General features: G+C 38.0%; 2 protein-coding genes across 12 annotated transcripts in view; both read left to right on the top strand.

Moving 5' to 3' along the window:
* The window catches only part of LOC139970227 (homeodomain-interacting protein kinase 1-like), a 73,776-nt gene extending 57,090 nt beyond the window's left edge, over positions 1-16,686 (top strand). For both annotated transcript variants that reach the window (XM_071975868.1, XM_071975866.1), the window contains exons 12-15: positions 136-265; positions 764-909; positions 2,511-2,777; positions 5,763-16,686. In XM_071975868.1, coding sequence (XP_071831969.1) covers positions 136-265; positions 764-909; positions 2,511-2,777; positions 5,763-6,852 — 1,633 coding nt within the window. In that variant the 3' untranslated portion in view covers positions 6,853-16,686. The remainder of the gene's footprint in view (positions 1-135; positions 266-763; positions 910-2,510; positions 2,778-5,762) is intronic.
* Positions 16,687-18,929: 2,243 nt separating this feature from the next.
* LOC139970230 (ER membrane protein complex subunit 10-like) overlaps positions 18,930-24,479 on the top strand; it is a 69,603-nt gene continuing 64,053 nt past the window's right edge. For 4 of the 10 annotated variants that reach the window (XR_011794068.1, XR_011794067.1, XR_011794066.1 and 1 more), the window contains exons 1-3: positions 18,930-19,080; positions 21,420-21,657; positions 22,578-22,751. Coding sequence is in view for 7 of the 10 variants with exons in the window: in XM_071975871.1 (XP_071831972.1) it covers positions 19,013-19,080; positions 21,420-21,657; positions 22,578-22,751 (480 nt within the window). In the remaining 3 variants the exon portion in view is untranslated. The other 6 variants (XM_071975874.1, XM_071975873.1, XM_071975876.1 and 3 more) reach the window with 6 other exon arrangements.

Genomic DNA, 24,479 nt, shown 5'->3' with positions numbered 1-24,479 from the left:
TATTGTTATTCAGATGCTGGTTTTCTTCCCACTAGCTGGACAGTGAGTTGAACTAATAGCAAATAATACAAATTAGTGATATCTTTGCAGGGTCTACCCTTTTAAAACACGCATTAACCTTTCTCTCTTTGTTAGACGGCAATTTGTGTCTGCTGCCCCTATACCATGGAGGAGCTCCGATGACTCAAGGTTCATAACAAATCAAAGTCCTACCCTTTTTCACATGGATGCCGGTGAAGGGACCTTCTGTGACCAGTCCCTAGAGGTGAGATCTGGTTATGCTTTGTGATGTTGATGATAATTATAATAAATTTTATTTATATAGCGCTTAATACAGCATTTCAAAGTGCTTTACAAAGTAGGAAAGAGACAAAGGAAACCAAGGTAAAGAAACTAGGAATCAAACAGAAATCTTTAAAGTCTTGAAAATAGAGAGGGAGGGAGAGTCACGAACGTGAAATGTTGTAATAGAAGTACTCCCATAAAAATATTGTAGTTGATTATAAAATCTTGACAAATTACTATGGCAGGACAGTATTACAGTATTATATCTACCATTGTTGGCATTTTTCATCATGCCTTCATAGCTCACAACTAGAACAAACAGTAATGAGGAGGTATCTTGGTAAGATTTTCACTCTTTTGATTCCATTGATATTTTCTTTAGACTATTATTTTTATCCGTACTTACAGCCGAATACTCCTTGTAACTTCATTCAGTAATGTAACAAGTCTCCTGATTTCTTTCTCTCTCATCCTGCAGCGCACCCAGTACCCTCCAGCCAGCCATTTGACTCCGGTTATAAGCTCCCAGCATTCATTGCATCACCAGTGGAGGGCATCCAGTGTGGGTCAGAGTTCTAGAGGGCAGTCTCAGAGTAGAGGCATCAGAAAACAAGGATCTCAGAAGTAAGTTCAATCATGTTCAAAGAAGAATTTGATAAGATAGTGAATTCTTTTCTGCCTTCCAAGGCAGTATTCCAATAAGGCAAGTATTCCAAGGTTTTCTAGAATCAGGGATGATCCTTGGTCCCATATTGTGTATAATAGTATGTGGCTTGGGACTAGCATCACTACCAGAGTAGTGGTTCATAATGATTATATGGATAGCTGAGTTGGTGAACTACATAACCTTATATTCCTACGACTGGTTTGAATCTGATTCTAATCCCCAAAACTGTTAATTCATTTTGAAAGTTTGGTTAGTTCTTGATGTGCGTTAAAGTTTGGTTAGTTCTTCATGTGCGTTAAAGTTTGGTTAGTTCTTCATGTGCGTTAAAGTTTGGTAAGTTCTTCATGTGCGTTAAAGTTTGGTTAGTTCTTCATGTGCGTTAAAGTTTGGTTAGTTCTTCATGTGCGTTAAAGTTTGGTTAGTTCTTCATGTGCGTTAAAGTTTGGTTAGTTCTTCATGTGCGTTGAAGTTTGGTTAGTTCTTCATTTGCGCTGAAGTTTGGTTAGTTCTTCATTTGCGCTGAAGTTTGGTTAGTTCTTCATGTGCGCTGAAGTTTGGTTAGTTCTTCATGTGCGTTAAAGGTTGGTTCTTCATGTGCGCTGAAGTTTGGTAAGTTCTTCATGTGCGCTGAAGTTTGGTTAGTTCTTCATGTGTGTTGAAGTTTGGTTAGTTCTTCATGTGCGCTAAAGTTTGGTAAGTTCTTCATGTGCGCTAAAGTTTGGTTAGTTCTTCATGTGCGTTACAGTTTGGTTAGTTCTTCATGTGCGTTAAAGTTTGGTTAGTTCTTCATTTGCGTTAAAGTTTGGTTAGTTCTTCATGTGCATTACAGTTTGGTTAGTTCTTCATGTGCGTTACAGTTTGGTTAGTTCTTCATGTGCGTTAAAGTTTGGTTAGTTCTTCATGTGCGTTAAAGTTTTAGTTCTTCATGTGCGTTAAAGTTTGGTTAGTTCTTCATGCGTTACAGTTTGGTTAGTTCTTCATGTGCGTTACAGTTTGGTTAGTTCTTCATGTGCGTTAAAGTTTGGTTAGTTCTTCATGTGCGTTAAAGTTTTAGTTCTTCATGTGCGTTAAAGTTTGGTTAGTTCTTCATGTGCGTTAAAGTTTGGTTAGTTCTTCATGTGCGTTTAAGTTTGGTTAGTTCTTCATGTGCGTTTAAGTTTGGTTAGTTCTTCATGTGCGTTAAAGTTTGGTTAGTTCTTCATGTTCGTTAAAGTTTGGTTCTTCATGTGTGTTAAAGTTTGGTTAGTTCTTCATGTGTGCTGAAGTTTGGTTAGTTCTTCATGTGTGTTAAAGTTTGGTTAGTTCTTCATGTGTGTTAAAGTTTGGTTCTTCACGTGTGTTAAAGTTTGGTTAGTTCTTCATGTGTGCTTAAGTTTGGTTAGTTCTTCATGCTTAAATTCATGGTTTCAGCTTAAAATAGCAGCATGAGACCTTTCAACTGCATCCAGAACTACTAGATGATTTGTAACAAACTCTATATGAATGATTACTTTCTTGATTTTAGTGGCATATCCATTAAATCTTTGTCAATTATTGGAAATATTTGCTGTTTTGACAGGTCCCAAGTGGCTTTTAGTAGTAGCTTATCCCCTCAGAAGAGTAAGAGAGTTCGAGGGTCTTCGCCGATACTCCACGCTGCAGACTCGAGTACAAAAACATCTACCTCAGCAAACATGAAGAAAGAGATGCAGGAGGATGGATCGATGATGGCTTACTCATCTCAGAGAGAACCCATCGTCATCACTGACTCTCCGAGTCCTGCTCCTAGCGTCATCACCATCAGTGATGATAGCGACGGAGAGACCATGGAAACATCAAATAAACGGTAGGGCTCAGACTGCCAAAAGTAATTACAGATTATATAGCTGTTGACAGAACAGATAAACTGTTTGTTAAGGTACCATGTCAAATGTATCATGCTGAGGGGCGGGAGAGGGAAGGGGGTTTGGAGCATTTTGCAGCCAGGTTTTTTTATGACATACTCTTTTGTGCCATGTTGTTTAACACAAAAAACACTGCAGGTCTTCTGAGATATATATATGTTTTTGTCTGTTTCATATTGATTCAGTTTTTGCAGTTTGCTGCATTTTTTCATTTTGACACAATTCGTAAATGGAATGTTGTAAAGCATACTACTTATGTTATATCAGAAACATGTGCTTGAAGCAGCATTTTCTGTTCATGGGCTTGTGTAGTTAAGGTAAGCCAAAACAAATCCTGTGCATTGCAATTAATCACAATCGCATTTACCCAATTATAGCTATAAATAGAAAAAAATTACTACTTACCAAGTAAGTTTTCTCCCAAGACACTTTTAATATTACTCACATGAAACAGCTAAGTTTCTGATTCACTATTATGTAAAGTTCTTGATTTGAAAGTTTTAATGAAAATGGGTCAGTTTAGGCTGGAGAGACCCTAACCCTTGTAATGGGATCATAATAGCATAGGAGGTGGGGTGGGGGAGAGACCCTTGTAATGGGAACATAATAGCATAGGAGGTGGGGTTGGGGAGAGACCCTTGTAATGGGAACATAATAGCATAGGAGGTGGGGGTGGGAGAGAGACCCTTGTAATGGGATCATAATAGCATAGGAGGTGGGGTGGGGAAGAGACCCTTGTAATGGGATCATAATAGCATATAGGAGATGGGGTGGGGGAGAGACCCTTGTAATGGGATTATAATAGCATATAGGAGATGGGGTGGGGGAGAGACCCTTGTAATGGGAACATAATAGCATAGGAGGTGGGGGTGGGAGAGAGACCCTTGTAATGGGAACATAATAGCATAGGAGGTGGGGTGGGCTGGAGAGACCCTTGTAATGGGATCATAATAGCATAGTAGGTGGGGTGGGCTGGAGAGACCCTTGTAATGGGATCATAATAGCATAGTAGGTGGGGTGGGCTGGAGAGACCCTTGTAATGGGATCATAATAGCATAGGGGATGGGGGTGGGGGAGAGACCCTTGTAATGGGATCATAATAGCATAGGAGGTGGGGTGGGGGAAAGACCCTTGTAATGGGAACATAATAGCATAGGAGGTGGGGTGGGCTGGAGAGACCCTTGTAATGGGATCATAATAGCATAGTAGGTGGGGTGGGCTGGAGAGACCCTTGTAATGGGATCATAATAGCATAGTAGGTGGGGTGGGGGAGAGACCCTTGTAATGGGATCATAATAGCATAGGGGATGGGGGTGGGGGAGAGACCCTTGTAATGGGATCATAATAGCATAGTAGGTGGGGTGGGGGATACCCTTGTTATGGGATCATAATAGCATAGTAGGTGGGGTGGGGGGAGAGACCCTTGTAATGGGATCATAATAGCATAGTAGGTGGGGGTGGGGGAGAGACCCTTGTAATGGGATCATAATAGCATAGGAGGTGGGGTGGGCTGGAGAGACCCTTGTAATGGGATCATAATAGCATAGTAGGTGGGGTGGGCTGGAGAGACCCTTGTAATGGGATCATAATAGCATAGTAGGTGGGGTGGGCTGGAGAGACCCTTGTAATGGGATCATAATAGCATAGGGGATGGGGGTGGGGGAGAGACCCTTGTAATGGGATCATAATAGCATAGTAGGTGGGGTGGGGGATACCCTTGTTATGGGATCATAATAGCATAGTAGGTGGGGGTGGGGGAGAGACCCTTGTAATGGGATCATAATAGCATAGTAGGTGGGGGTGGGGGAGAGACCCTTGTAATGGGATCATAATAGCATAGTAGGTGGGGGTGGGGGGAGAGACCCTTGTAATGGGATCATAATAGCATAGTAGGTGGGGTGGGGGGATACCCTTGTTATGGGATCATAATAGCATAGTAGGTGGGGTGGGGGGATACCCTTGTTATGGGATCATAATAGCATAGTAGGTGGGGGTGTGGGGAGAGACCCTTGTAATGGGATCATAATAGCATAGTAGGTGGGGGTGGGGGAGAGACCCTTTTAATGGGATCATAATAGCATAGTAGGTGGGGGTGGGGGGAGAGACCCTTGTAATGGGATCATAATAGCATAGTAGGTGGGGGTAGGGGAGAGACCCTTGTAATGGGATCATAATAGCATAGTAGGTGGGGGTGGGGGGAGAGACCCTTGTAATGGGATCATAATAGCATAGTAGGTGGGGGTGGGGGAGAGACCCTTGTAATGGGATCATAATAGCATAGGTGGGGTGGGAGTTGGGATGGAATGGGGAAGAAACTGAAATATTCACATTCAGTGGAAAGTGAAATTAAGAAAATGAAACTGCTCATAGATTTTACCAACCAAATAAATTCAAAGTCTGGAGTTGTTAATGGTTAATGATTACATTCCATATCAGTAGGTTTTCATTGATTGTTGACTGTTAAAGCTAAGGAACTGAATCATCCAACTTTAGCACAAACTAGTATCAAGAGTGTCACAAAACCAATGCTAACAGATGTTTTTAGGCTAAAGAAAACCTTGATTAGGAACAATTATTGGGAGAACTGTCATGGAAGCTAAGTGGAAAGCAAATAAAGTTGAGATCATTTCATGTGGTTTAGTCTCTGCTGTGTTCATTTACAGGTTCGTAGCTTGAGTGATTGTGACTGTTAATTTTTTTTTTAATATTTTTTTATTGATAAATAATTTGGATGATAAATGTGTGATAATGCAAAGATGTTAAATATTTGACTGATATAGTATAAATTGCTTGATATTTGTACTAGGGTGACGATGGAAATTGGTCATTTTGGTAGTGATGAAGTCCTTGTTTTGGAATGGGTGAAGGTGGAGTGTTAGGTAGGGTGGAAATATTTATGATAACTCGTTTCTCTTTGCTTTCTACAGCTGTGAAGAGAACTGTACAACATGTAATGACAACAGTTTAACACACTCGTGTTCACTTAGCAGTTCTAACAGCGTAGTGAGTGCCAGCCCAGACCAAAGATACGGACGCCAAAGGTCCTCCTCTCAATCAAGCAGTGGCACCTCTCCTCTTCAAGACAGGAGAAAATCACCCAGAGATAATGTCATCAGCTGTGTCACCATCATTGACAGTCCTGACAACGATGATGCTGATGATGGTAAATATATCAAGGAGGAAGTGAAGGTGGAATGTTTTCAGGAGGATGCAGAGATGAGGAATGCTCCAGTCATCAAAACTGAGAAAACAGAGAGTCCATGTCAGACCACACCACCTCAACGGGTCAAGAAAGCCCTGACACTGACAGAACACGAACTAGCCAACTTGGGATTGAAGAAAGAAAAGCCACACCATCACCATTCAGATTCTGCCATTGCTTTCATTAACCTGCCTCCGTTGCAAGGTGAGAGAAGAGTGGAACCTACTCAGATGTTACCTCCATTGCATGCAGATACTATGTCAAGAGGAGTTAAAATTGAAGATGAGACAGCTTCCAAGAGAGGTTACCTTAAAACAGCAGAGAGCCACCTTAGACCGAATGTAAGCAGGGCACCTCCATTGGTGGTTCCCACTGTTAGTGGTCCTTCAGTTGTACCGTGTAGTACATCCATCCATCCTTCTTCCCAGCAGGTGAGTCCTACCAGAAATCGCTGCCGCAATGTCATCCCAAATGCTGGACCTCAACAGCAGTTCAGCTCCCGTTATTGTTCCACATCTGGAATGTCATCTCCTCAAACCACCCTCCATGCTATACCCCCCCAGCCACATCACCTCCACTACCGCTCAAATATAGCGCACACCCACGGCCCTGTTATACCAGCACAAGTCTTGTCTCACAGCTACCATGCTTCACCAGGGTTGTTTGTAACCCACCAACTACCTTCAACACATGGCGGAGGGCCAGTATACGTTCGCTCTCCCTCGGGTAACATCTATAGTACCTATCCATTGAATGCCACCCGAAGTCGAGGCCATCGTTTGGTTTATCCTGGTGCTGCTGGAACGGAACATTAACTTATAGATGAGCATGGAAGGAATGGGAAGCATTATATCTCTCATTTATTCACCAGACATGGTGCTGTTAATATTCTTGATATGTGCTTTATAGAGAGTCTACTTGGGAAATGATGCACAGTATGAAAATACTGGTATTGGTGATGTTTTACTTGAGAGTTAGAATGATGCTATGATTGAAAGTATATCATTGTTAGGTAAGAATCAGTGTTGGTAGTAGCGCTTGGCATTGTTACCAATCCCTGCACATTTAGAACTACACAACATGGGTGTGCCTTGGTTTGAAATAGCTTGGTATGTTTCACACAGGAATGCAATTTCACCAAAGACATTTTAATCTTTTTGTTTTTCATGTCTTAAATCAGTGCCAAGTGAGCATGATTCCTTGGATGTCACTCTTGTATGTTTAGCAGTTTGAAGTGACTACCTGAAGTAATGGTGAGGTATCTACTAAACTGAGAGCATTATGATGCCATATCTAGGTTAACAAGACAAGAACGTTTTGTTTCTGCCCATCAGTTTGCTTGTCACTCTTGTATGTTTAGCAGTTTGAAGTGACTAGCTGAAGTAATGGTGAGGTATCTACTAAACTGAGAGCATTATGATGCCATATCTAGGTTAACAAGACAAGAATGTTTTGTTTCTGCCCATCAGTTTGCTTGTCACTCTTGTATGTTTAGCAGTTTGAAGTGACTAGCTGAAGTAATGGTGAGGTATCTACTAAACTGAGAGCATTATGATGCCATATCTAGGTTAACAAGACAAGAATGTTTTGTTTCTGCCCATCAGTTTGCTTGTCACTCTTGTATGTTTAGCAGTTTGAAGTGACTACCTGAAGTAATGGTGAGGTATCTACTAAACTGAGAGCATTATGATGCCATATCTAGGTTAACAAGACAAGAATGTTTTGTTTCTGCCCATCAGTTTGCTTGTCACTCTTGTATGTTTAGCAGTTTGAAGTGACTACCTGAAGTAATGGTGAGGTATCTACTAAACTGAGAGCATTATGATGCCATATCTAGGTTAACAAGACAAGAATGTTTTGTTTCTGCCCATCAGTTTGCTTGTCACTCTTGTATGTTTAGCAGTTTGAAGTGACTACCTGAAGTAATGGTGAGGTATCTACTAAACTGAGAGCATTATGATGCCATATCTAGGTTAACAAGACAAGAATGTTTTGTTTCTGCCCATCAGTTTGCTTGTCACTCTTGTATGTTTAGCAGTTTGAAGTGACTACCTGAAGTAATGGTGAGGTATCTACTAAACTGAGAGCATTATGATGCCATATCTAGGTTAACAAGACAAGAATGTTTTGTTTCTGCGCATCAGTTTGCTTGTCACTCTTGTATGTTTAGCAGTTTGAAGTGACTACCTGAAGTAATGGTGAGGTATCTACTAAACTGAGAGCATTATGATGCCATATCTAGGTTAACAAGACAAGAATGTTTTGTTTCTGCCCATCAGTTTGCTTGTCACTCTTGTATGTTTAGCAGTTTGAAGTGACTACCTGAAGTAATGGTGAGGTATCTACTAAACTGAGAGCATTATGATGCCATATCTAGGTTAACAAGACAAGAACGTTTTGTTTCTGCGCATCAGTTTGCTTGCACTATTGGTTTGGTTATGATATTGTTAACCATTTTAGGTGTATATTTTTGGCTTTTGTGGTGTTGTTTTAAGTTAATGGTGCTTCGGCCATTGAATGATGACTTGTAAGTAAAATATCATGAGAATTTTAACAAAATAGTGTTCATATCTTTAATTTAATGAAAGTTCAAATTTATCTTTAGCTTCTTCTATAAATGTGTATATTGCAGATACATTTTAAATATTTGAAAAAAATGTTGAATTTGAATGTGAAATCTTTTAAAATGATGTTTGAAATTGGATGTAGTAAGACAAATGCATGACTTTGACTTTCTATAAAGTTATGATTGCTAATTCAATTCTTATTAACCCTCTGCTACAGCTTATTCATATTGATATCTTTTTTTCTCTTCAATTTTGTTTGAATTCTTTTAAATTTTATGTTGTCTGTTCAAGGCAGTTGTTTGATTGCCATACTGTTGTTAGGACAGTATCAATATAATAGTGGTGAATGTATGTGAAGATAACAGACAACCGATCCTTTTGCCCATAGTGTGTTTCTTACTATGTACGTGTGTTTCTTACTATGTATGATCTATGTCTATCTCTACTCTCTTAAATAGTTTTTTCTTACCCCATTCATCTCATGAGAAAAAACCCTTAGTTGATTATTTCCACAACTTCAACAAACAATTTCAAAGGTTCCTATAGATAAGGGTAACGAAATATGAAGTCTAGCCAAGTATATACCTATATATCTGTTACAAAATTGTTTTTCTGTTTTGTAGAGTTTTGATGGAAAATTCATTATTAAGCATAAATACCATGGAAGGGAGGCTGGTATTAAATGTTTTGTAGAATTTACCCTTTGTGACTCCCAGTACATATATTGCAGACATACATTTTACCTGTGTGACTCCCAGTACATATATTGCAGACATACATTTTACCTGTGTGACTCCCAGTACATATATTGCAGACATACATTTTACCTGTGTGACTCCCAGTACATATATTGCAGACATACATTTTACCTTTGTGACTCCCAGTACATATATTGCAGACATATTATTCTTTATTTCTTTTATTTATTCAACCATCAAATTCAGTTTTACAGTTTTGACAAATTATTTCAACTTAAATCTTAAAAGGAGTGTGGAAATTATTACAGGTGATCCACCATCTTTAAGTTAATAAAGATTTGATTTTACAGTGATAATCATACCTTAGCTATGGAAATCAAAGCCTGTGGTTATTCAACATAGAGATTGCTTTCTCATTATGTATGCATACATCTGTTACTAATAAATATATACACTGTTTACTTTGTCAGCATTACTTGCTACATACTGATTGTAGTGATTCAAATATATATATTTATATATGTAATACCATTGGTTCACAATGTAGGACTTCTTTTAATTTGGCATGAAGAAGGTTATGGTGAAAGTTAAGTTTTTCTATCTTCATGTATTCAGAAGAGCTTGACTAAGACATTGTCTATGTGGCGAAGAGTGTCCTAACCTTTCAAGAATGGTAGTGAACACTTATTAGTTACATACATTACTGTTTATATCAAGGTTTGGTGATGTAATGTAAATGCTATTCAGTTCTGTTATCTTGTGTACTTGTTTTCAGCTAGTCCCCCTCCCCAACCTGTCTCCAAAAAAAAAATATCAAATTTGTCTATATAAATTTTAATAAATTTCACTTGCATGTTCCTAGTTTTGACTGCAGCCTACTTGGTTGTGCCTATTATTTCACATGGATTAATAACAGTCAGTTCTTTCTTTGCTGTAAGTGAATAGTACTTTTTGTGTCTTTGTATTTACTCTTTTTCTGTATATTCTGCTGCACATTGATGAATATTCAAATATTCTAACCATATAAATATTATATTGGTAGAAAATGGCATTAAAGTGTTAGCTCTGTCATGATGTTGTCAGTTTAATAGAGAGGTTAGTATCAAGCCTCCCTTTCTATCGCATACTGGATGCTATCTAGAAGAAATCTGCAGTGTGTTAATCTCTATCCAAGTTTTAAAATATTCTCTTCAAAATTTTATGTTTCTGCCTATTTTTTTATATTATTAGTATTATTATTATTATTATTATTAATTTTATTATTATAATTATTATTATTATTTTGATTATTATTATTATTATTATGATTATTCTTTGTTGTGATGTTACAGTTTTCATTTTGCTTCAAAATTGTGCTATGGGAAGTTCATTGGACAAATTTGTATCCTTTCTAGTGGTTGACACTAAAGGACAACGTTAGGAATTAATGCATTGCAGTAAAGAGAAACATGTTTGGGATGGCAAAGAGATGTTTGTTTAAAGGTTTGACCATGGGTGACCATTTTGTTTTTCTATTTTGATTGGATAGAGCTGATGACCTTGCAGCTGGCTGGCAAGAAAATGTTCTATTCATTATGAGAGACAAACGTCATCTTAGTACCATGTGAATTGCATTTCACAGTCACTTGAGGTATAGTTCTGTGAATGGATGAAAATATATACATATATATCTATATAAAAAGAGATGGCATGGTTAGAGTGCTATGAAACATGAAAACTTGGAATACCAGATGTACTCTTCTTGGGTAGTTCATTTTCAATTTTCACTAAATTGTAAAACATTGAAGGGAGAGTGGAGTTTTGGTGGGGGTTTCTGGGTTGTAAATACCTTTCTGAGTGTAACATACAGACTACAGTATCTCTCTTCATGTTCGATGAAAGAATTCTGTGGTGGAATAAACTCTCAATATCAGTAGGAAAATCAGATATCAGTATCAGTAGGAAGATCAGATATCAATATCAGTAGGAAGATCAGATATCAGTATCAGTAGGAAGATCAGATATCAGTAGAAAGATCAGATATCAGTATCAGTAGAAAGATCAGATCTCAATATCAGTAGGAAGATCAGATATCAATATCAGTAGGAAGATCAGATATCAGTATCAGTAGGAAGATCAGATATCAGTATCAGTAGGAAGATCAGATATCACTATCAGTAGGAAGATCAGATATCAATATCAGTAGGAAGATCAGATATCAGTATCAGTAGGAAGATCAGATATCAGTATCAGTAGGAAGATCAGATATCACTATCAGTAGGAAGATCAGATATCAGTATCAGTAGGAAGATGAGATATCAGTATCAGTAGGAAGATCAGATATCAGTATCAGTAGGAAGATCAGATATCAGTATCAGTAGGAAGATCAGATATCAGTATCAGTAGGAAGATGAGATATCAGTATCAGTAGGAAGATCAGATATCAGTATCAGTAGGAAGATCAGATATCAGTATCATTAGGAAGATCAGATATCAGTATCAGTAGGAAGATGAGATATCAATATCAGTAGGAAGATGAGATTGATGGCTGGAAGATACTCTGAATGGTATCCAACAGGATGGGTGTCTATCTTGGATTACTAGATTGTTTTGAGGTTTAGACAGCGTATTATGTTGTAACTGTAATGCAGTACTGTGTTCTATAGGTGTGTGTGAAAGTATACTTATCGAGATTCACAATTTTGGTGGAATGTTTAGTATTTCCTGTTTGCAGTGATGATAGAGCCCTGCTATTGTTCTTTAGGGCATTGTCCTTGAGTGGAATTGTTTTCTAAGAGCACACCTGCCTTTGACCCGTTGTCTTCCAGTTTTCCTTCTATTTGTATGCAATGTAGGTAAACCTCTTCCTTGGTGCCCCTCCTGCTAGCAACTCAGGGCCCTTCAATCTGGTCACCTTTTGTTGCTTGGTCTGTCAGTTTAACCTTTGCCAATTTTTTTTTGAACATTTGAAATGTTCATATAACAAGAGTAGGTAGAAATGGTGGTCTAGGGTCGTTTGGTTCATAAGAATTAAGAGTGGAAGATGCCCATGGTGTCTGTGTAAGAATAAGTTAGTAGCTTTTTAATTCTGTCTGTATATGCAGCATGTACTTACATTAAAATGAGTATGTCATTCCATTTTCTACAGTTATGCATGCAGTTGTCATATTCCTACAAGCTTAGCCTTTCCTTTCTCTGTGTGATGGTGTTTTCTCTTCTTTTAATATCAAGCTTTCATTTATGAATATTACATATTATTTTTGTTAATTTGATTGTTTCTTCATAATAGCTGGTTTATTGTAAATTGTATTTCTCTTTCCCTTTTATTATTATTATGATTATGATTAGTTTGTGTTTCTTTTATCTCTGTTTATCTTCTTAAATTGATATGTGCCATGGTATGTGTGGAATTTTTAATAGCTGATTGCATTTCATGTTTGAGTTGCTGTAATGGTTTGTATAATACATTTCATGTTTGAGTTGCTGTAATGGTTTGTATAATACATTTCATGTTTGAGTTGCTGTAATGGTTTGTATAAATCTTGTAGGAGGTTGATAATATCGCCATTTGATACTTAAATGTCAAAATACTTTGTTCATGCAGTAAAGATGTTCATTTAAGACAATGTTGCATTCCCCTGATATCACTTAAAGTGTGCTTATTGCTGTTACAAGAGTGTGTTGGTTAATATCTGCTGTGATGTTATTACATATGGTCATGTTAAAATTTACTTCATCCTTATAATTGTATAATTTTCTTCCCTTTTGTTAGTTCTCCTGTAAAATGTGTAATATCTGGCAGTGACTATATTATTTTGTTATGTAGCTGATGGTAGAATGCCAGTTGACACCATATTACTTACCTTGAATTGTAGTTGCATGTTACCATGGCATTGGTGTATAGTTATTAGCCCATGGTTCACACCCCATCCATATTATAGTAACTTACCACAAAATGTATGTAGTTACCATATGAGTTTGGTGCATTTAACAGTAACATTGGCATAGTGGTAATCAGTGGAGTAGCATGGGGGTGGGGGGGCGGTGAGTGGGAGGCAGTGCCTGTTCACCTTTGTATGGTACCCTGAACTAGTCTATAGTTTAATGGATCTTCCTGATGCTGAATCTGTAGAACCATCATTGTCAATGTGGAGCACAGTACTTAAGTAAGACTAGTGTTCAAAGTTCTATCTCCATAACCATTATACAAGTAAATGTTGAGATTAGTACATCATTGGTATGTAAACACAATCTTGGTCACCATGTCATGGTCATCTAACTTTTCAGTGGTCACTGCTATGGTAGTGGGCACCACAGTCTCCCTCTGACCATGGTGATAACATTACACTTGAGTGGCATATAAATACAAACAATGCAGTTATGACTCCTACAAGTTAAAGAAAAGGATTTGATGTTAGAGACAGACAGTTATCTTTATGGCCTTCCTCCTTATTATTGTTTATTAGAAGAAGAGAAAAGTTGTTTTCGGTATTAAAAAATGCTTTTATCACTAAATATCTGAATTATTTGTTGGCCTGATATAATCTATGTATTACTCCCTACTATTATTATCATTATTATTGATATTATTATTATTATTCGTGCGTGGCATTCTTTCCATTTGGGATTCTATTCAGCATCATGTGTTTGTTGTTTGTTGTGCAATATATTAGCAATAGTTAGGATTAAAGTTGAAGTATTATTCATCATTTAACTGTGGATATGACTCATCCATGGAGAACATTCATAACATAAGAGACAAAGGGGTGTGTCATGATGTAGCTACTCCCATCCTGTTTTCAAAAGTAAAGGATGTAGATAACAGATCAGAGTTTAGCATACTCTCATCCTGTTTATATCCATCCTTATCAATAAAGGATGTTGATAACAGATCAGAGATATGCATTCTCCCATCCTGTTTATATCCATCCTTATCAATAAAGGATGTTGATAACAGATCAGAGGTATGCATTCTCCCATCCTGTTTATATCCATTCTTATCAGTAAAGGATGTTGATAACAGATCAGAGATATGCATTCTCCCATCCTGTTTATATCCATCCTTATCAAAAAAGGATGTTGATAACAGATCAGAGATATGCATTCTCCCATCCTGTTTATATCCATCCTTATCAATAAAGGATGTTGATAACAGATCAGAGCTTAGCATTCTCTCATCCTGTTTATATCCATCCTTATCAATAAAGGATGTTGATGACAGATCAGAGATATGCATTCTCCCATCCTGTTTATATCCATCCTTATCAATAAAGGATGTTGATAACAGATCTGAGACATGATTCTCTCATCCTGTTTGTCCATCCTTATCAGTAAAAAATGTGGATAACAGATCAGAGATATGCATTCTCCCATCCTGTTTATATATCCATCCTTATCAATAATGGTTGTTGATAACATATCAGAGATATGCATTCTCCCATCCTGTTTAAATCCATTCTTATCAGTAAAGGATGTTGATAACAGATCAGAGATATGCATTCTCCCATCCTGTTTATATATCCATCCTTATCAATAATGGATGTTGATAACATATCAGAGATATGCATTCTCCCATCCTGTTTATATCCATCCTTATCAATAAAAGATGTTGATAACAGATCAGAGACATGATTCTCTCATCCTGCTTTCCCGCCATCATAAATTATGGATGTTGATAACAAATAAGAGATATGCATTCTCCCATCCTGTTTATTAATCCTCATCACTTAAGGGTGTTATCACAGGTCAGGGATAGGGAGGCTCTCATTTAACAGATAGGAGCCAGGTTATTTCATTTTTCTGAACATTTGGCAATGTTTATGTTTTGGATTTTGGGCAAATGAAGGGAGAAATGCCCACATTATGAAGAGTTAACTTCCAGAACAAGGAGGTGTTTGCCTCATTGGGAGTAAGATTCAGTATTTATGTAGTTATAATGACTCCATCAGCTGCTGTTTATTTGGTCTTCATTTTTAAGAGTTGCGGTATATTGCGGTTGATAGTTTGCAGCTAGGGTTGAGAGTGAATCAAGTTGTTTTGGACTTGGGTTGAGAGTGGATCAATTTGTTTGGGACTTGGGTTGAGAGTGAATCAAGTTGTTTAGGACTTGGGTCGAGAGTGGATCAAGTTGTTTGGGACTTAGGTTGAGAGTGGATTAAGTTGTTTGGGACTTGGGTTGAGAGTGGATTAAGTTGTTTGGGACTTGGGTTGAAAGTGGATGAAGTTGTTTAGGACTTGGGTTGAAAGTGGATCAAGTTGTTTGGGACTTGGGTTGAGAGTGGATCAAGTTGTTTGGGACTTGGGTTGAGAGTGGATTAAGTTGTTTGGGACTTGGTCTGAAAGTGGATCAAGTTGTTTAGGACTTGGGTAAATGGATTCAGTTGTTTGTGACTTTGGTTGAGAGTGAATCAAGATGTTTAGGACTTGGGTTGAGAGTGGATCAAGTTGTTTGGGACTTGGGTTGAAAGTGGATCAAGTTGTTTGGGACTTGGGTTGAAACTGGATTAAGTTGTTTGGTTTTCTTCCCAGGCTCTACCTTTTTTTACTTTCTTAGTGTTTGTAGCAGTGAACTCATGGGCAGGCAGGTATTGATGTACATAAGTGATCATTGATATGTGAAGTGTTGAGTACGTTATTGACCTGAATTATTAACCTTTCCACGCTAAGAACCAAGGTACATACTGCCAAAGTAGGAAGACGGTGTGATCTGTCATTTGCTCCTTGGGAACGTATACAGTGCATAGTTACAATCCCTGATGCTAGAAGTACGATATGAATTGCTGTCATTTTGCTCCATGTTGGGATGATGTATACTTCCTAGGTACCCTCTCTCACCCCTAGGTACCCTCTCTCATGGCAGTGAGGTGATACAAACTGCCATTTGCTCCTTAGTGGCATGTTTTGGACCTAGTATATTTCTCATTGGAGTGAGCATTGATGTGACATGACATTTGCTCTTATGGGAAGTGTTGTGTAGCAATCTCTCTTGATTGTAAGACCCGGCATTGTGATGACCTGTTGTTTGGTGTATAGTGAGATGTTGTGCCCCTCTGGACAGTGAGACGATAAATCTCTCAATTGCTCTTCAAATTCAATGCTGGGATGTCAGTTCCTTTGAGTCATATCCACAGTTTCAGCACCACCTCAAGATTGTGCGGTATTTTAATGTGCTTATTATACAGTATACATATTGTACATTCACAGTTTTAATGTACATTAGACACATAGCCAAATGTAGATTTTTACTCCTAATGGGGAAGCTTAAAAAAAACAAAAAGATTTGAGTAGTTTTTCAACAAAGACAAAATGTGTAAAAAAATTGAAAGGAGGCATTATATTATTGGCCTAAAACATTGGTATTGGGCACAATTTCATCAAATATACCTATTTTAAATGGCAAAAATAATGAATTGTGTTTCTTTTCTTGTCTTTTATGACCCTTTGAGGTGTGCCATATCGTTTTTTTGGCACAGACCGTATGAATATTAATGAGGTTATGGGGCGAAACATACAAATCTTTACATTGCAATAACTCTGCAACTTTATGTCAGACTGTAACCAAACTTGGTAAACAGTTGTTGGTTAATAACTGGTACATGCGGGCCTAATTTGTCTGGTCCACAAAATAATTCTGGGCCCATTTTTGTTCTGGGTGGGCCCAAATTTTATGTCCACCTCATATGCATTTTGGAACACATTGTTTTGGCCTGTCTGGTCCCAAAACTTTCGAACCCCTAACCCCCCTAACCCTATCAGTCACACTCGGCTCCTTTCCCCTAAATATAGCTGTTTCAGCCCAATGTGGTGAGTCCCCTGTAAATCTCTTGAGCGGATTGAAATGAAACAGATCTGCCAGTCCCTAAAATCACTCTGTAGAGCACACCATTTCAGCCTTCTGATGACTACTCCTGGCCCTTGCCATGGCTTATTAAGCTTGGACGTCTTCCTTTTCCCTACAGCACCATTACCATATCACCAGGACAGTATATTTCTTCGCTTGCAAAACGATCAGCCTGGCACTTGGGTTTTTCAACCGCTGAGGCTAAGTTATCTCTGGCTTGCTTATGTATTTCCTTTATCCTAGAACGCAGCTCCTCCAAGAACTTTGGATACTCCACACCCTGCTCCTCTTCCATTTCCGGTAAAATCATAACCAGTAGAGTCCGAACAGACCTTCCAAACATTAGTTCTGCTGGAGAAAAGTCAGTCGATTCATGGACATGTCCCAATCTTTATTATTCGGTGCTGCAACCACGGGAAGCACTGTTTCTAGAGTTCTATTTAATCTTTCTACCATTCCATCTGGTTGTGAGTGGTATGATGTGGTCCTGGTTTTGCATAGTGTTTGCACGGGTTATCCGGGTACCCGCCCGACGTGATACTACCCGGTTCCTAATTTATTACCCGAATCCTAAGCAAAGTGTGATTTAAAAAAAAAAAAAAAATGGCAAACCGACGGTTAGGCAGATTTCCCCTCTGACTTAGTGTGGTGTTAGGCTACAAAGTGGTAGAAGATAACAGCAATAACGAAGGGGCCCGTTCGACGCGATACTACTCGGTAATTTATTACCCGAATCATAGGCCTACGCAAAGTGTGATTGTTTAAAAAAAAATGCAAACCGATGGTTAGGCTGATTTCCCATTGACATAGTGTGGTGTTAGGCAACCATGTGGTCGAACGTAACAGCAATTACGAAAGTATTCCATGGATGTCTCATAACTGCGTCACATCTCCAGCAAATAAACAGATGGTTAGGCTTAGCTAGATTTCTCATTGACTTAGTGTGGTGTTAGGCTACCATGTGGAAGAAATGATTATTTATTCATTCGTTTATTCCAAAGAAGGAAAGGCTGAGAAGGAATTTTACGCGATGTTTATGGATTATAGACGGGGTAACTAAAAAATAGTAATCGCAAGTGGCTTTTTACTAATCGTTTATTCCAAATGCGATCAAATTGCGCGAATCGCGCAATCTCGCGGCTAATGGGAACCCTAGGCCTGCATAATAGATAGAAGTAGAATTAAAAACTGTTTAAGAGATAAATTGGATATCTATATGGTTTGATCCAATAGACGTGCACGAGCTAGCATAGGCAGCGGCGGCAGTGCGATGTTAGTAGTAATGCAAATTAAAATTAAATAATTAATTTATTAACAAGTTAATGAAAGAAACAGAAGCAAATAAAAATTATTGAGGGAGGTTTTATACCTTATTTTACACCTACGTATTTGAACATGATAACATTGTCAGTGGAGAATATAATGCATTTATCAAGGAGACCCTGTTGTGACTGTTCCCATTGCGAGAAGCTGGACAAGAGGGGGTGCTTGAGGGCTGAAATCTCTGACTTAGAAGAAAGAGCTGACATTTGTAGCGTCAGAAAGGCTTGTCGTGGTGTTGCAATCTTCATATCTGCCACCCTGGTCACTTGAACACCTGAAAAAGTACCAACGAGATGACCCATACTTATTGCCAGTTTTGCAGGGGAAAGAAGCCCAAACGAGACCTTTGTGGAGTGAGGTTTCTGATGGAAGTAGGACACTACAACAATACTGGTTACAGTGGGAAACCTTAGTTTTAAAGAACGGCTTATTGTATCGCAAGTACTAAACTACTTGACGAGCAAAGCGCCATCAGTTGGGTGGATGTCGCATGAGTCACTCTCCCTACTTCAATTCATAAAAATATAACTTTAGATCTATGACGTGTACGTAGTGAAGTGTATGTTGAATGATAAGTACGACTGGGCCTAGCGAAGATTACATGTTTGCGTACATGCTTGAATTTCTTTCCAAAAAGTAAGCACAATTGTGTAAGCAGTGGCTAAAAACCCGTGAGTTGTATTTATTTCAACTAATATATCTTTTTTTCACAAAATTCGAGTTAATCTAGTGTATGAAGTGTTTGTGTGAAAATGAAAGATTTTTTGACGATAAGATCAGGATTCCGTCGAAACCTCGTTACTATAACGAAGGCACCCTTTGCGCGAATCATTGTTTTGGGTGTACCAAGACCATCGAACTTCGAATAGCTCCATAGCTGTTGTCATCGCAGCAGGTGCGATATGACTTCTGTTTATAAATGTTTATGATTCACAGCTTAGGTGCTGCAGGGTTCCACATATAATCGAGAGACTTATTGTCTTTGTTACTGTTTAGAATTAACCAGAGTTGAAGTTGGAATTTCCATCTCAACTTAACAGTTTACTCTACCGCCGGAGTTCAAGCTAAGATCTCACCAATCCAAGACTGAGTGTTTCCTTATCGCCTACTGTGTAACGTTATCCAACATTACTCGTTAGGCGGACAGTAAACTGAGGTTATTCGTGGAAGGGCAGGCCTACTGCAGTGTACAGTATGCACAATTTAACAGGCACGTAGCCAGAGTTAGAATTTGGGTAGGGGTAACATTTTTTACTTATGTTTTAAGAACTATACCCTAATATTGTCACATGAATACATTAAAATACTGTATGCAAAAAGGCCCTTATTATTTCAGTTTCATTTGTTTAAAGTCCAGTTCACTGAGACAGCTTGAACCTAAGTAGCCGTAGGCCTAAAGCCATGTATGTTTACAACAACAAAGTAAAGTTCATACAAGCCTTGACACACTGATAAAAGCAAGCCAGATTGTTAAGGTAGTTTCAAAACATGAGATTTACATCAAAGGTATGTTGTTACAAATATGTGTTGAATAAACCTTCAATTTTTTGGCAGTGGACTTAAACTTGGACAGAAGATGTCTTCAGAATGTGTTCTAATCTATATATACTTTGGACATTTGACCAGCTCCTGTGACAAATACTATAGAATGACCGAAACACTCACACACCCCTAAAATTGGCCTATATAGTCTACTATACAGACAGTTAGATCAGCTCCCGAGACGCAACACAATTTTTAATAGGAAAATGTAGCCTTTATGACATCAAATGGCATTTTACAATGTAGTACAAGTTTGTAAGGACAAATTCTGCCATGAATCTGAAGGTGCTCTGTTGTTTATATGAAGGAAACAACATGTTTTGGTCTTTTTGTATACACGATGAGGCCACCATAATGAGCATGTATAAGGTCTGCTATTTGTTTTTACATTGTGTTGTCTTGATCTGCTGCATGAGTTTGCAGTGCAAATGTGGTAAACATCACAACATGTGCAAGACTCACCTGCAGTCCTGGTTGAATTTAGTTTCACTAGCACTGTGGCAACTCTATGATCATCAGGGGCATACTGTAGCCAGTATGTAGCATTGTAGGCCCTGGCCTACATTTTCTTGGCCAAGTTATCTTTTTCTTAAAAACATGCATAATTCAAATCCGTAAGCTTGCTGGACGAGTTTAAAAGTCTAGACAGGAAAAACTATTGAAATGAACGTAGCAAGAATATGGCTAAATTAGGTGACCTATTCTTCTGTCATCTGGGCTGTCATTTCTATCGCGTGCCGTTTCATTCAACACTCTACTCGCCGAAAAAGACTAGGATCCGATCTTGTCAGTTTTTTAACATCCACAGAGACTTTGCAATTGACGTTGATGCTGAACTGAAGAAATTTGCATCTGATGGAAATTGTCGGATAGCTCTCGCCTTCTCTTATTAGGATAACTTAAACATTTACTAGCTACAGTTGTATCAAAGACAATTACTGGCTATAGTTGTATCAAAGACATTTCTGGCCGTATCTTTGTATCTACAAGTATCAGAAGTTGAAAAGTAAGACTACTCTGTACATGTACCTTGCTAATTTTAAATACATTATGGTGGCACTCCACTTAGATAGTCGTGCCTACAACTTTGAAAATCCTGGCTACGCCCCTGGTCATGGCACTACAATAGCATCCATATTGTTTAGTACTCATGGTATAGCATACTTTGTAGAAGTAATTTGCCCCTTTACTTACTGAATCCACAAGCTGATGTAGTTGTTAAAGCCCTCTTGAAGTTTTCACATGGTAAAGCTACTGTACTTCTCACTGGATAGCTAATGTGATGGCCACTCATGGCACCTTCGATTACTATACCTTGACCATAGAAGTTACTGCAGGAATGCTGTTTAATAAGAAAATAAACATTTTGTTTGACATTTTTGTGACATCAGTTTTTAAATATGTTAATTAATTCACAATGATTTGCTTCTTAGAGAAATGGAAGAGAAGACTAGTACTAATGCAGCAATGGAAGATGTCAGAGTGTACATCACTATTGATCCCAAAGACCTAGAAAAGTTAAGAGATAGGCAGGTCAGAGAGCACGAATCCAAGTGTTACATTCTCTCTGATGTCAAGCGGTTGTTCAGAGATGCATGGGAGGACCTTGGAGTTCAAACAAACTGTCAGTTCATTGTATCATCAAGAGGACTGGTCCTGTGTTCAGAAATGGTAAGATCCTGGGTTTTCGTTAATATTGTATCATTCAAGCAAACCTGCTGATAACATATAACATAGTCAGTATTTTTATTATTTTTTGTTGGGGGGGGGGGAGGGGGGATGAAATTATACAAGTGGGACATTAACCTAATTAATCAACCATTGTCTCTCTATGCAAGTTAACCTGGTATGTTTAACAATCTGGTGAGTCCTTTCATACATTACTGCTACCTTGAGTAAGAAACAGTACGGATCATTTTAGGACCTTCATGACAGCACCCTACCTACATTGAAACACTTGAACCAACAACCATCAAATGTTTATCAAACATCTGTTAATTAACATTAGATGTGGAAAATATCAGCAGTTGACACTTTATGGTTGTGAATTGACAAATTTATCTAAATACAACCATTGATTGAAGAAGTCAGATGAACATTTTACTTGTTTCGGATGCAAATATGGTCTTAAATAATTTACAGCCTTTTAGCAATGTTATTTTATAGAAGTTTTATGAAACCAGCCAAACAAACAAATACAGTATTATTCAAAAAAGTATTATTCTAAAGGATGGTTATGAGCACAAAAGTAATTTGTAAGCCATTAACAACCAATCTTGCTGTTCAGGTTCTATTTCTATGCATACCACTTTTGTTGAATTTGATAAAACAATACTCTTTACACATCTTGTGCTCTGTGATAGTTTTGCACTCAACTTTGATCAACTTAGTTTTCTTTCAGGCTGTGGGATAGTGTTAGTTTGCGATAAACTATTCTCCAATACAACATTCAAACATTTATCTGTGCAATTTTCTTTGTGTACCACAGTATTCAAGTTACTGTAGCTTAACCTGAAGCGTCATACTGCTAGTTTGGTATTACATATTTGTTTTTATCAATGTTAACAGTGAACATACTTCTCTCTTCTCAGATCTTATCCATCATCTTAATTATTCTTGTTGCAACTCAGTGGTTTTTCGAGGCAAGCCAAGCCTTTGGAATTATTGTGAATAGCTTGACCCTGCTGTCTTGTTTCTTTCATATCTTTGTGAAAGTGACCGAGCTTGATAAACTGGTATCATCTCATGCCTTAGTTATTGCAGTGGTAAGTGACAGACTCAATATTACTACAGATTTAAGAATATTTGCTGAGGTGTTTTCAGATGAATATTCTGTTATGTTGTGATTGTTTGCTCAATCAAGAGGTAAATACCTTGATAGAAAAGAAAGCTAAATCCTGAGGATGATTATTTATAAATTTACTAGTTGTATTAAGCTGAATTACTGTACCAAGGCTGGTGGAGCTTCTAGCAGAGCAAAGTGTCTATTGACCTACCTGTCTATGTGTCTTGCTATCAACATCAGGTCAAAGGCTGTTGCTGACAGTCCATTTGCTCAATTCTGAGAAAGTTGGCTAAAGAATTGACCATGTCCTTCTGTAATACACAAAACATAGATTGAAGTTCATTTCAGGGAAAGCCAGTTCAACCGTGCCATCCATTAAAATGCTTCTTCTCCTAGGAGGTTATTGATATGGATGAAATCATGAAAATTTAGTGAACAATTTTGAGGGAAACCAAAATTTAAAGTTGTACAAGGATATACTTTAAAGGTCATTTAAGGTCATCATTGACCAATTGAGAAATGTTCCAGTAACAAACATAAGTTATTAGTGGGATGAAATAAATTACATAGGAATGAAAGGTCAAAGGTCTTATGAGGTTATTATCAGTCAAAGAGAATGACCAAATCTGCATCTCTCCTAGAAGGGTGCTCAGTAAGACAGCAACCTATGTTTAAGAAATTCAGAATGTAAATAAGCAGAATTTATAGCACAGAATAGGTCATCTTGAACTTGATGTAGGATTAACATCAATTTCATTGCTCACATGGAAATTTCTACCAGATGGTCAACATGCCCTCTCTTCAGCTCCATTTTTTTAAAAGAAAAAGAAGGATGTCATTATCGCACTTTGTACAGATTATCTAAAGTAGTTTGGTAGAACCATTCAAAGTAGATTTGATCCCATACAATATAAAGTATTCCTGAACGAGCAAAGGCATGACACAAATACCTACATATGCCTACAGTATGTAGTAGGCTATTGTTATGACTAACTATAGATGGAGCAAGCTCCGTTTATCAGTACTGTAGGCTTTCATTTTCCATATATATTAAAGTGCACTGGAAATATCATCAAGTGCTTCCAACTCATGAACATGGAAATTGACAACTGCAGCCATTACTGGTAGTAATAGCATTGGTACCAGTTCCACTAATACTACTGAAACTACAATTTAGAATGTAGGCAATCCTGAAATTTGTCCTCACAGACGACCCTTTTAAGTTTTTAGATTTTAAGTTTTTAGGTCGCACGTAGGCTTGTCGGTTCCTATAGCTTGGAGCCTAGTCTTGGCCAAGTCGTTTGAATACTCTTTTTCTCGCGTGAAACTGTACATGACTCAGAGTCCGTTTCTATCTACAGGGAATGTGATTGCCCGCTGTATTTTACATTCCCGAGGATCTCTCCAAAACAAATATCTTGGACATTTCTCTAAAGAGGGGCGTGAACTTATATGCAAACCACAAAATCTTTGTTCATATTATTTTTACAAAACTGCGTGTCATGTCAGATCATGTCATACCCACAGTATTTATTCATAGTTTTACTCGGATAAAGCATCATGTCCTTGTTCTCATACCCACTGTGATTTGTTCATAGTTGTACTCAGAGAAAGCAACTATCATGTCCTTGTTCTCATACCCACAGTGATTTATTCATAGTTGAACTCAGAGAAAGCAACTACTGTATCATGTCCTTGTTCTCATAAC

This window comes from Apostichopus japonicus, chromosome 7 (genome assembly GCF_037975245.1).
Source record: "Apostichopus japonicus isolate 1M-3 chromosome 7, ASM3797524v1, whole genome shotgun sequence".
Lineage (NCBI taxonomy): Eukaryota > Metazoa > Echinodermata > Holothuroidea > Aspidochirotida > Stichopodidae > Apostichopus > Apostichopus japonicus.
The sequence above is the reverse complement of the archived record's forward strand: the minus strand, read 5'-3'. Positions and strand labels throughout refer to the sequence as shown.